The sequence below is a fragment of the Mercurialis annua genome, linkage group LG1-X, assembly GCF_937616625.2.
Source record: "Mercurialis annua linkage group LG1-X, ddMerAnnu1.2, whole genome shotgun sequence".
Lineage (NCBI taxonomy): Eukaryota > Viridiplantae > Streptophyta > Magnoliopsida > Malpighiales > Euphorbiaceae > Mercurialis > Mercurialis annua.
The window spans coordinates 65,084,547-65,098,939 of NC_065570.1; the positions used below are offsets into that span (position 1 = coordinate 65,084,547).

A 14,393-nucleotide genomic window follows, 5' to 3' on the forward strand; every position below is an offset into this window, starting at 1 on the left:
TGACTCAGACTCGACTCACTTTATAAACAATTCTCAAGCCTAAAGCGTAGCCCGAGTTAGCTCGGCTAATTTTCAATTTGACTTGAAATTGTCATATTACCATATCCATTCGGCAGATAAATTATTCTGTAATTTTTCTCTTTAAACCTTTTTTTTCTTCATGTTATAGATTTTATACCGCCTCCAAACAGTTATTAATATTTTCTTCTCTCTGGTTTTTCTTTTTGATAATTTTTTTTTATGTATACATTTCTCTTCACTTAAATTTTCGATTTTGCAATTCTTAGTGGATCAAATTGTTCGCAAGAGCCAACTGCGTCTGGAGTGGCCAATTCAAACGGAATCTCTAATCGAATCAATGTATCAGTATTGATTTTGAAAAATATCTTTCTGGTTTCGTACTTACTTATCACAGCTATGAGATATCTGAATTATTATGTCCATCTTAATTAGAATCCATTTATATTCGGAATCGTATATCTAAATAACCTTATGAAGAAAGTACATGCACTAACAAAGCATAAATACATATCTGAAACCAAAATTACAAGCACATTTGATACACCATAATAGCACAACTAGTTGTTCAAAATCACTAACCCTACTGCAATAACATCTTCAAGCATCGGGTCGAACAGAGTTAGCTCGATTCTCATTAGCTCGACGAGTGACGAAGACATAAAAACCTCCCATCGCAAGAAACACCGCAAATGCCAAACCAATCACAATACCCGCAATGCCGCCTGGTCCGAGTCGAGTACTGCCACCTTTCTGCTGAGCAGTCGACATAGCTTCAACTTGAGCTGCGAGAGGCAACGGCGAGCAGCCAGATGATGAGTGAGCAGAACATGGATTTTTCACATTGGTTGGTTGTTGTGTTGCTGGATGGAAAAATTCAACCGCTGAAGGTGAAAATGCAATTGGGTTTTCATAAGCTAGACCATGAGGTGCTCTTTCTTGAGCTCTTGAAGGAGTCAAGACTAATGATATAATAGAGATGAGCAAGAAATAAGCTTTAGAATTCATGGTGTTTGAGTGAAAAATGTTTGGTCGCCTTGTACTAGCATTTATAATAAGGTTCTGATAAGTAGGTTGTTGCTTGGTTTGCAATTTTTCTTTTTTTGTATTGAAAAAAAGTTGATAGAGGTTTAGGAACAGAATGATTATAATTATAGTTTTAGCTTTGTATTGTAATATTTTATTTTCATAGTTTATTATAAAATCAAGAAAGTAGAGCGAGAAGCAAAAAACTGCCGGACGTAAAAGTGAGATTGAAATGAGGCAATTAAAGAACAAAAATGTTGTCGAAAGAAAATATAAATTAATACAACGAAAGATAATCGATGATTAACGGTCATGAACGACAACTATCCTTTTCGTTGACTCTTTTTATATGTATTATTAAGAATTCAATAAATGATACTATATAATTTTATTTTATTTTTGCTTTCTTTTATTATATTAAATACTTCACATTTCACTAAAAAAAATTCAACATATATTAATTATTGAGTGTTGTCAATACGAGCAAGTTTACAGATGGCATGAAGCAATATTATGCATCTATACTTGTTGTATGCAATATCAAGCTGCATTAGCTATTTAGCTCCAAATGAATTATGAATATATTTGGCAAAGATTAAAAAACAATAAAATAAAATAACTAAATTTAAAGATTAATATATATGATAAATGAGCTGTATTATTGGTAGATAAATTCATTTTCCCATCTGCATAACCAAAAACTCGTGTATGCATTAAGAATATAAATTGAATCTAAAAATCCAAGACCTTCAATTTATGGAAGATCACACCAACTATTTCTTCTTATTATATTGTGTAGGGCATAACTGTTAATTAATTATTTAAGGCTTAATGGCAAAAAAAACCCAAACCTTTACGACTTGTTACAATTATATCCAAACCTTTTAATTTTTGCAATAATATCCAAATTGCATTATTTTGTTGCAATAATATCCAAATTACATTATTTTGTTGCAATAATATCCAAATTGCACTTTTTATACGAATTTTTTTGAGTTTTTTGTCATTTTTTTGGGACTTTTACTATACTATTATACATCAAAACATAATAATAGCCTAATATCTTAATTGAAAACAACAAGTTTAGCCATCAATTTGACTATTATTGCTACAAAAAATGCAATTTGGATATTATTGCAACAACAAAAATGTAATTTGGATATTATTGCAAAAATTAAAAGGTTTGGATATAATTGCAACAAATCGTAAAGGTTTGGATTTTTTTTACCATTAGGCCATTATTTAAAGCCTATATAATTGTCGCTTAGTTGTTCTTATGAATTTATTGACATAGGTTCAAAATCATGTTTTGCTTTGTCCTTGAGTGTCTTTCAAAGTTCATGTTAAGTGGGGAATGTTATGTACATCATTTCTATAATTGTCATAATTCACTTAATTCTCTTTGTTCATATACAACTATATAGAATTATTTGCATTCGGAAACTATTATTTCACAGGCCTAATATCTTAAAAAAAATCCCGACCTTTTAGCTTCTTTTTAGTTTTTACTCTGACGTTAAAAAATGTTCAATTTTATCCTATTTGTATTTTATCGTTTCAATTGTACCCCAATTTTTTAATTTTTGTCAATTTGTTTTACTTAAACAATGAAAACATTCAATCAACTAAGTATAGAGATAAAGTTAAATTCATTTCCATTTAAAAAAGTACAATTAAAGTCATTTATTTTTAAAAACTAACTAAAAAATATAATCAAATTAAAATTAATCTAAATTCTTAATTAATTTAACTAAATCTAAATAAATTTTAAACACATACGATTAATATATGCTAGACACGGAGAACATTTTTGAATTTTTTTTTCAAATAAAAAAGGCGTCAATTAAATATTTCAGGGCACAATTAAAATGATAAAATGCAAAATATGATAGTTTTTAACGTCATAGTAGAATTGAAAAGGGGATAAAAGGTCGGATTTTTTTTAAGAAATTAGGCCTATTTCACAAGGGTTAGGCATCCATATACGATTATATGAAAGGTTAGTTTTAAAATAAAATAAAATAAATTGTAGTTTTATTCTTAATCATACAGATATTATAAAAGTTATTTAAATTTTATTTATATGTGAAGATAATGTGGCACAACATATATGTAAAATAATTATTCTTTACTATGATGTTCATTCTATCACATGCAGAAAAAGAAATTAAAAAGGCAACTTTGGCTAGCATAAATTAGGCTTTGAGTACAAAATAATATTCCTAAGATGTGTATTAGAATGCAAGGAAGGCTATTAAGTACATGCATGCGTGGGATTAATTAACGTTTAATACAAGCTTAGTCACTCTGAATTGATCGCCTCTAAAGTTCTAAAGACTGTTTATCAGGAAAAAATATACTACAACACAACGCTAAGTCATGTCATTCTTGAAATAAACTAATAGTGCGTTAGTCATATGAAATAAACACTCGTTTATCACACTATATAGGTTCCGGTAGGAAAAAATATTTTATGCTTTCATATTTTTTTTTGGCTTAATTACTTAAAAACCACCCACCTTAAACTTTTTTTTCGTTTACACCCTGAACTAGGAAAAAATTCATTTATACCCTGACGCAGTGGCGTAGCCAGAAATTAAATCTAAGAGGGGCAAAATATAATATTTTTATAAATAATATGTAAAATTTAAAATTTATTAAAATTAAGGGGGTCAATATATTATATTTTTTAGGTAACTAATACAAATAAAAATTAACTTTACATAGAAAATTGTATTTTTTTGAAAAATAAGAGGGGCAAATGCCCCTCTTGTGCTACATGTGGCTCCGCCACTGCCCTGACGTATGTTTATGTTTCACCTCTACCACGAAACACTAAATTAACCTCTTTTCATTTAAAAAAAAGTTTAAAATAGTCCTTCATTTAGAGAAAATTTCATTTCTAATTAAACTATAATTAGCTTAGGTTAAAAATAAAGAACTATTTTGAACTTTTTTCTTAATAAAAAGATGTTAATTTAGTGTCTCGGGGTAGAGGTGAAATATAAATACATACGTCAGGGTATAAATGAATTTTTTCCTAGATCAGGGTATAAACGAAAAAAAAGTTCAAGGTGAATGGTTTTTAAGTAATTAAGCCTTTCTTTTTATCAAAATAATAAAAAAATTGAAAAAATTGTGACATTTGATCCGTAAACTTTATAATCTATGAAAAATATATCAGATTTTCATTTTAAATCTATTTTCAGTTTTTTAATAGTTAATGATTTAATGGCTTTTTTATAAATAATTATTTTATACGATTAATCTTTTATTTTAATTTACAAAGGGTTATGTGAGTTTAAATAATAATTTTATGTCTGAAAATATATTGAAATTAAGGGTTGAGTATATTTATTACAAATTATAAATTAACAGATCAAATTAACAGATAAAAAAAACTATTATTTTATTTTAATAAAATATAAAATCATTTTGCCATTTTGGCAATTCATAGAAGTTTCAGCTACATATATGCCATATATTTAGAAATTCTTTTATCTACATCAGATTTTTACAGTATTAGGTTTAATTATCTAAAAAAGTTTTATTATTTTGACTTTTTAACCTCAAACTTTTAAAATTATCAATTTAAACATATTTTTTATTCAGTTAATTGCAAATCAAATCATGAATTTTAACGTAATTTGCAATTACAACATAAACTTTAAAACTTGGCAATGTCGGATACCAATTTTCACTTTTTGGTAAATCAAAACACCGTTCATTTTTCGATACAAATTTACTGAGTTGGAAGCCGGTATTGCCACGTAGGGTGACATGTTGGAAAATAAATGGTGTTTCGATTTGCCAAAAAGTAAAAAATTGATGCCTGTTTTGCTAAAATTTTAAAGTTAGTGTTTTAATTGCAAATTACGCTAAATTTTGTGATTTATTTTGCAACGTGTCAAATTACGTGATAAATACTGAAATTTATTGTGTCAGTTTACATGACAATTCCGGCTTCCAACTCAGCAAAAATATCCCAGAAAAATATCAGTATATCGATTTGCCAAAATTACAAAGTTCATTGTGTCAGGCTTGAAAGTTTATGTTATAATTTTAAATTTAGTCAAAGTTGGTTATTGCAAATAACCCTTTTTATTTTCCAGTTTTTATTATAAGGGTTAATTGCAAATTAATACACAAACTTTACCCCAATTTGCAATTACAACACGAACTTTAAAATTTGGCAAATCGGTACACCGATTTTCTTTTTTTGGCGAATTGATACACCGAACTGGAAAAACACTAACGTGGACATTGTCATATACAGCCACGTGTTGTTGTATGATTGGTCGGTGTACTAATTTGCCAAAAAAATAAAAGTTGGTGTATTAAATTGCCAAGTTTCAAAGTTCGTGTTGTAATTGCAAATTAGGATAAAGTTCGTGTATTAATTTACAATTAACCTTTATTATAACTATTTGTTTAAATTAGAGTTAAAAAAATTCAACTATACCTTTCATATTACTTCATATTGTTTCAATTTGCCTGTTTACATTAAGAATTTCAAACATTAAGAAATATTTGAATCTTTTCACTCCAATTTAAACAAATGGCTATAATCAAAATCTGAAATTGAAGAATGAATTAAAATTGACTATTTTGAAAGTTTATGCCTTAAATTAAAAATTCGAAAAACCGAGATAGTTTTCAATGATCAAATCTTAGATAACTAATACATAAGAATGACCATTTTAATTCAACTATAGACGAAAATAAATAATAAGAAGTAGAAAGAATATGATAATTGAAAAATGAGAGATTTTTGGTAAAAATAATTGATATACATGTCGGAATATATGTAATTATATCACTGTTCTAGTATTTTTCTTTTAGATTATTCAATATTCAGAATTATAAATTTATACTTATACTAAGTAAAAATGTGTTACAAAGAAAAGATATATGTAATAGAAAACATGTGGCAATTTCTGTTGTTTTGCTTAGCTTGGAGGATCAGCAAAGGTAAAAAAAAATGTTATGTAATTATAATATTAATATGTCATTGCAAAGAGATAAAGCATGCTCAACCTGAAATCAATACATTTCTTCCCCACTACTAATACTTAAATCATCTATCATAATACCTCTTTTTTCTTTTTAACTGATCAGATATGATTAGGTGAGTAAAATATTAGAAGTAATGAATTAATTCTGCTAGTGACGAGTCAGGATTTCTATATTAGGAGGACCACCATTAAAATATGCATTCAATTATATTTTAAAGTTGAGGTGGGTTAAATTACAAAAAAATTAGTAAAAATAGTTTTTCTTTATTTTTTATTTTAACTATATTAAAAATTAGTCCCATCATTATTATTTTTGTTTATATTAAGTTTTTAAATTAATTTTTCTGTTTAAATTGGCGATAATAACTCTTTTTCTGATAGAGGACTTAATGTCTATAACTATAATAGTAGACTTAGAGAAATTCTTAGATTAACTCGGTACACCACGTCATCCGTGAACTAAGCCAATCATATCATAACACCTCATTAAAATGACGGTATTCTTGTAATAAATTGAGACCGTAAGAGTCGTAAGCTATTTTTGATTATAAAAAATAAAACTTAGTCTAAAGAAAAAAAAAGTGACTTGACCATTTAATATGTACGCAAGAATCTTATTGTAGCAATAATTATAACAGAGAACGACTTCAGCTCACATGTTATGGCAATTGCACTTCCTAAATCACAAGAGTTTCCCTTATGTGATAAAGGGTTTTTTTGCTCCCTTTTCTCTTCCCTAAAAGCCTAAAAAAATGAGAGAATGAATGAATGGTAAGTGCACGCCAAAGCCATGAATGAATAGTTGGGCCAAACCCGAGTCTGATCTAGGCCAAAGTCAGAATTCAAGTATGTTATATCTAGAACAAGGGATCACTTTACCCCCCTCAACTTGGCACAAAGTATTAAAAACGTCCAAACTGAAAAAAATGGATCACTTTTACTCTGTTCTTGGCAAAATTGGTACAAAATCTCTCTCCCCACTCTCATCCAAGAGAGTGAGACACACTCTCTGGTTTTAATGGTGGTTTTTTTTTCCTAAATGGTTTTTGATGACAAAAAATTTAAAATGATCCTAATTTTTTTAACATTGTGTAAATTAATCTACAATAATTAAAAACAAACAATTTAATTTTAAAACTTTACATCTGAAATTTATATTAACTAAAAATATAAAGGACCTTTTTATATATTTTACAAACTATATTCAATTTTTTTTATTCTGATGAGCAGCTGCTGGATTTCTTCACCGACAGCTGCTCATCGTTGTCCCTTACAAAGACGACGAGCTCGCTCTGTGAGAGACAAAGCTCGTCGTCTCTGACAGAGACGAAGCTCTTCGTCTCCGTTGAAGACGAACTCAGATGGGTTCGTCTCCCTCGAACCCAGATCTGGGTTCGTCTTTGCTGATAGATGAATCGGTGGCGGTGGTTGATGGAGTTTTGGGCGGTGGTTAATGGGTTTTGGATGGTGGTTGGTGGAGGTGGAGGAAGAGGGACAATGGCGGTGGTGGTGTTAAAAAAATTCTGATGAATTTATCGTTTTTTAAAATTTAGATTAAATATTTAACAAAATTAAATTAATCAGATTTAAATGTTTAATTAGATTAAGTAAATTAGAGTTAATTATTTAAAATTTAAAATCTCACTCTCCAATTAAGGTGCCACGTCAGCTTAGGGGTGATTTTGAACCGGTTTTGCCAAGTTCAGGAAAAAAGTGATTCGGTTTTTTCAATTTGAACCTTTTTGATACTTTGTGCCAAATTGAGGGGATAAAGTGATCCATCGTTCGCTATATATACATGCTCGATTTCGGATTTGAATTCGAATAAGTTTAAATTTTCAATTCGAATGAGTTTAAATTTTTAGTTTGAATTCGAACTTGAACAATATCCAAGCAACGTGATATCTAGTTTGATTTCCTTTAGCGTTTTTTTTTTTTGCAATTTAAGCACATACTACCATTTGTGTCAAATATTAACACAACCTTTCAAAAGGTTTTTAAATTTTAGCCTACGTCCTGTTTCCGACCAATAGAATCACAGCTAACTCTAATTTCACAGTCATAAATTCACAACCTTAGAATCATAACCATAAATTCACAAACTCTAACATCAGATTCAGAAATTCACAATCTTAACATCAATACCGTAAAATTAAAAGCATAAAATCTTTCAATCAAAACATCCAACAAAATTTTAAAAAAAAGATGCCAGAATCAGAAGTATGATCCACATCAAAACCCTAAATTCAAAAACAAAAATCAAAATAGTAAAATAACTAAATTAATTTACTCGATTAATTTTATAACAGAAGTGATGTACCTCTGAAGGATATACTTGTTCAAAATGGCTAGCAAATTTTTATGACATAAATTCAAAACCCGACGTATGTTATTTTATGATAAATGTGCATTTATTATTTTTAAATGTGCACATTAGATTCCAATAGCTGGATTGGAGTTTTAGGCTAAAATTTAAAATATTTGAAAGATTGTGCTAATATTTAAGATAAAATGGTAATTCGTGCTATATGGTAAGAATAATCCAAAATGACCTCACATAAAGAAGGCCACGCTGGCGCTGACGAGGCAATCTGGCGAGCCATATTGGCTTCCAATGGACGGAAACGAGACGTAGAGTAATAAATAAAAACATATGAAAGGTTGTACTAATATTTGAGACAAATGGTAATATGTGTTTAAATTGAGAAAACGCTAAAGATTTTGCTATATGGTAGGAATAACCCAAATTAAAATAATATTATTACAAAAAAAACATATTTGATATATTTTAAGAGGAAAGTACATCATTCATTGTAGAATCTATTTACAAAAATAATATAAAATTTTAAAGATTACACTTTATACTCGACCACTTAAATATATTTTTTTACTTTTTTAAAATTTTATTTATAAAAAATAAGGCACTTAAGAAAAATACCATAAACACCATAAAAACATAAAAAGATATACCGCTAGAATCTGGTGAGGTCGCCGGAATTTCACCAAAAAAAATTCCGATCGCTGGCGGTCAACATGTGGTAATGCTCAATGTTGACATTTGTCGACTGTATTATATCAGTGTTTTATAATTGCCTTTTAGGTGTGTCTTAATTGTTTTCTTGGATTTTTTAGTATTTTTTTGGGGATATCTATAGTATTTTTTTTACTATACATTTGATTTTATTGTCTGTTATATATGAATGTTATTAGATGATTTTAAAGTTTTTCTTTTGTTTTTCCGGTGTTTTTGATATATTTTTGTCATAATAATACCAAAAAATAAACTCAAAAGTAAATCTCTTTAATTTTAGTCTACTTTTGGTTTATTTCCAGTATTTTAAATTAAGCATTTTTATAAATTTTTTTTTTCAGTGCTCAAAAAATTACTTTTTTGAGCCAGTATTTTTGTAAATATTATTTTTGGATAATTTTGAAAAAATCTCAATTTTTTCACAAAAAAATTATAATTTAACCAATTAATATGATACATATTTATATTTTTAAAGTATGAAAATCAAATATAATAAAAAAATAATTTATTATTATATTTTCACAAGAGACTATTTAAGCTCATTTTAGGCCCGCAAGCCTCACGGGCCTTAGTATGATGGTCAAATGTATTTATTGGACCCTTTCGTTTGGTTCGCTTTTAAATTTGGACTCTAATGAATTTTTTTTATAGGGGTACTTAACATTATAAAAAAAGTTTTACATTGAATCCTTAGAACCTAAAATGCCACGTTGTTCGGTACTGGCTATCCACCTCGTCGCCAGTGTCAAATTCAGTTGACATTTGATTGATCTTGTTAATTTGTATCGAGATATATAGTTTTTGATTGATTTTAAAATTGGAAAAAGAAGACGATATTATACGTGAAATAAATTAAAATTATATTGAGACAAACATCAATTTTTGGTTGATATTTAATTGATATTAAAAATGATGAAAAATGCGACATTATATATAAAAAAATTAAGAATTTAATATATGGTACATATAAGTGCAGAAAATTATGAGCAAAAAGTAAATAAAAAAATAATTAAATAAATAATATTGCTGGAAAATGAACTTCATCTCTTCAGGTTTTTGTTTTCCTCTTCTATATGCTTTTCTGAATTTCAGCTCACTCCTCATTGCTTTTGAAAAATTATTCGCAATGTTGTCACCTAAAAACAAGGCACCACTTTGGTCATTTTAAAATTGTGTTTATATTTTTGTAGACTTGGAATTTTGTTTTAGAAAATTATAAATTAGTTTGAGTATAACTATTTGTAAATTAAAAAATAAATAAAAATACAAGAATTTTTAGTTAAATTAAGCAAAAACCACATTTTTAAAGATCGCCCGAGAAAGATAGATAAATGTTTTGAGATAGAAAATTTTGAACTGGAAAAATTGAGATAGTCAAAAAATGATGGTTGCAAACGGAAAAAAAATCAATACCTATATATGCAATTATTTTTAATGGATTTTTACAGATTTTTTTTTTATATAATTTCATTACTCTTTAAAAAAAATTATATTTTATGCTAGCTGTCAATCTTTTTTAAGTTAAATTTTTAATTTTTTTTCTATACTAGCTTCTATTTTTTATTTGCTCATTATATTTTTACACTTATTATTTAATATATATTTGATTTTAAATTTTTTAATTACATTTTATGTACGGTCGTGTTCTTCCTCAGTTTTAAGATCAACCAAATATAAAGAAGAAATGTAGTACTGAATAATTTTAATTTTTTTATAACAATTTTTTATTTACTTTTTGCTCATAATTTTCTGCACTTATATGTACCATATATTAAATTCTTAATTTTTTTATATATAATGTCGCATTTTTCATCATTTTTAATATCAATAAAGATCAACCAAAAATTGATGTTTGTCTCAATATAATTTTAATTTATTTCACGTATAATATCGTCTTCTTTTTCCAATTTTAAAATCAATCAAAAACTAGTGCGAATCGACCTTCTTGTAGTTATGGTAAGATTCAGTATCCATAATTGAAATTGTTTTATAAAATTAAATAATATATATTAAAAATATGATATTGTCTATATATATATATATATATATATATATATATATATATATAAATTATCAATTTACATAAAAAAAATTACTTATATATTTCAATGAAAATTATATGAATTTGTCAAATATTTAATAATTTTTTAAAAGTTGATATGAACAATTTACATATTTATTATTTTCTATCATTGACCAAATTATATAGTTTTAACAATATTAAATCGAAAAATTATATACATGTTGTGTCTTTTTATTTTATTGATGATTATTTATCCGTGATAGTTGAAAATATATAAAAAATGAATGAATGAGTAGCTAATTAATTTTAAAAGTCAAAATAATATATTATAATATCGTAGAGATCATATTTTAAATAAAACAATATCCGTAGTTCTAGTAATATCCGTATCGAACTGTACCGAACCATTAGAACTGAATCCCCGTACCGAACCGTACCGAAAAATAACATTTTCAAGCCAAACTGAACTGATTATTGGTACGGTTTCGGAGATCTAACTTTTTATTCCGATTTTTAGTTTAGTTCTGGAGATTTGTCAATTCTCGGATTTTCCCGAACCGTGCACACCCCTAGTCTATATGTTATACCAAGATATCAAATAATATTATTTATTTTTTTAGAAATGTCAAGAAAAAATCACGAACTTTATATATTTTTTCATTTTTATAACGCTGTTAAAATTTTGTCATTTTCATACACGAACTATCATTTTTTTAAATTCATATACAACGTTGAAGTGGCACTCATTTATTGGAGTAAATGAATTCCACTCTAATAAATTACGCCAATGGAGCCGTGATATCTCAGCACCGTGTATGAATTTGAAAAAAAAAGTGGTAGTTCATGCATGAAAGTGACAAAATTTAAATTGTGTAATTAAGATAAAAAAAACATGTAAAATTTGTGATATTTTTTAATATTATCTTTTTTTCTTAATGTTCAACTAACAAATTATTTATTTGTAAATAGACGACTTTTTTTTCTTTGGGTTGAATAGACAACTCTTTCAACTTTTTAAATAACTTTTATATTTATATTATAAATTTACTCTCTTATTAAATTAATCAATAGTTCAATTTATAAAGCTAAAGTTTTCATTGATAGACTAAATTAATAAAATTATATTAATTCTAATATTTATAATTTATAATTCAAAAATATTGTTTTTCAATTATCCACTTTCTATTCATTACAAGGTTTAATACAATTAATATTATAATTTTTAAATGTTGTTATTATATATTTATTTAAAATAGTTTTTAATTTATTTTTTTGATATAATTTTTTAAAACATAATTTTAATAGATAGTAATAAATACTCATTAGTAGATTTTGAATAAAAATAATATAAAATTTAAGGTTTTAATTTATTAAAAGTTAATAAATTTTTAGAAAAATAAAGATAAAAAGAACAGATAATTTTATAAATTAAAGAGAATATTTTCTTAGTATTAACATTTATTTTGGATGGAGAATTAAAAGAAAAGAAAGGAGGGAGTAGCTAATAAAAGTCTTAAATTAGGCAATCCACTCTGTTCCAGACCCATTTCTAGCAGGACCTGGACACCATAAAACCCTACACTTTCATTGTCCATTATCCACTTGTTATCCCTACTTTAATATGTATGTGACTTGTGTGGGGGGGCAAAATAGAATATATTTTTTTTAAACAAAGAGTTAACGCGTTTTTTAAACTTGTAATACGAGATCATTTAATATAATTTGTATTTTTTTAAGCAATTAACCTCAAAACTCTTTATTTTTGGGTCAGATTATTTTATAATTATATTTTTTAAACGCGTAAAATAAAAATCAGAGATGAGGGATGCAAAAAAAATTAGAGAATTCTTTAATCGTTGCGATAAAATTATTCTAAACTTATTTTTTGGAATAAAAATATAAATTATGGGATAACCTGACCAAAAAATGAAGATTTTTGGGGTCAGTTACTACAAAAAATACAAATTGAATTAAAGAATTTTCTGTCACAAGTTCAGAAAGCGCGTTGATCCTTTATTCATATTTTTTTGCAGTATTTTAAAAACCGGATCGGATGGAATGTGCAACCGGGTTTCTGTCATCCAATGGCGAATCCATTTTGATATCTTTTAAAAACTTAAAAAGCATTTCAACTGGCTTGAACTTGAAAAAAAAATCATATAAAGTAATGAACCATAAAACCCACATATTTTTATAAATTTTATTACTTCTTCTGTCCAAAAAAATTTATATTTGTTTCTATTTTAAACATATTTAATTATAAACTTGTTTCTATTTCAAAAAAAATTAAATAATTAAAAAAATTGATTAACCAATACAAAAGGCATCTACAATTCCTTTTATAGCTCAAAGAATAACAATTTATTGGTTGCACAGAAAACACATGTCAATACTATTATGCCAAGTCATCAATCCTCCCGCTGCCAATAGCACAAAAAGATTGATGATATTACTTGCTGCTAAAGTAATACATGCTGATATGAATTTGTAGAAGCTGTAATATTGGAAAATGTATTATCAACTTTAACATGTTTGCAATTACAAAATAAAATTTAAAATTTGACAAAATCAATCACATGTTTTTATTATTGGTAAATTGGAACACTTGTGTTTATTTTCCGTTGAAAAAATATTGATGTGGCTACTGAAACCATATATATTATGATGTCCATGTAAGCGGTTTTTATCAAAAAATAGCTTGATATTTTAATTTTTTAAAACATGAAAGTCGGTGACCGATTTGGCCATGTTTCAAAGTCCATACTGTAATTTAAAATTGCACTAAAATTTGTGATTTAATTTATATTTATCCAATTCATATTTCTACATATGAGTTAATTTTTGAAATCATTTTAGGCTGACATAAATAATTTTAGGTTAACATATAATTGATTTTTTTAATTGATTTAATTCAGTTATTAGATAAAAATATAAAATTTTATAAAAGAAGAAATTTTTATAAAAAAAATTATAGTTTATTAATGTAAACTTTCCAAATACCGAGTCATATCGTATAGTTTTATCTTTGTATTATTGAAATTTTTTATGTCTCGACGAGGTCCTTTGAGGATGGACTCTTCTCACAAAATTTCACTACGTTTTTAAATTAGAATTTTAATAGTATTATTAGAATTTATTTAAAATTTAAAGGTTTCAAATTATTATTTTTATAAACAGAATTGTAGCAATGTTGCTTTCAACAATCTAATTACCTAATACTTAAGATTATCAGAAAAATAAATGACATCAATGTTGCTTTCATTTGATATTGATAATGAAG

General features: G+C 26.5%; 1 protein-coding gene across 1 annotated transcript; it reads right to left on the reverse strand.

Moving 5' to 3' along the window:
* Positions 1–506: 506 nt before the first annotated feature.
* LOC126664659 (uncharacterized) lies at positions 507–1,060 on the reverse strand. The gene has a single exon (XM_050357166.1). The coding sequence runs from the start codon at positions 1,024–1,026 to the stop codon at positions 619–621; it is 408 nt and encodes a 135-aa protein (XP_050213123.1). The 5' UTR covers positions 1,027–1,060; the 3' UTR covers positions 507–618.
* Positions 1,061–14,393: the final 13,333 nt, after the last annotated feature.

Excerpts from the sequence above, each read along its gene's own strand:
- LOC126664659 (XM_050357166.1), bottom strand. The coding sequence starts at position 1,026 with ATGAATTCTAAAGCTTATTTCTTGCTCATCTCTATTATATCATTAGTC.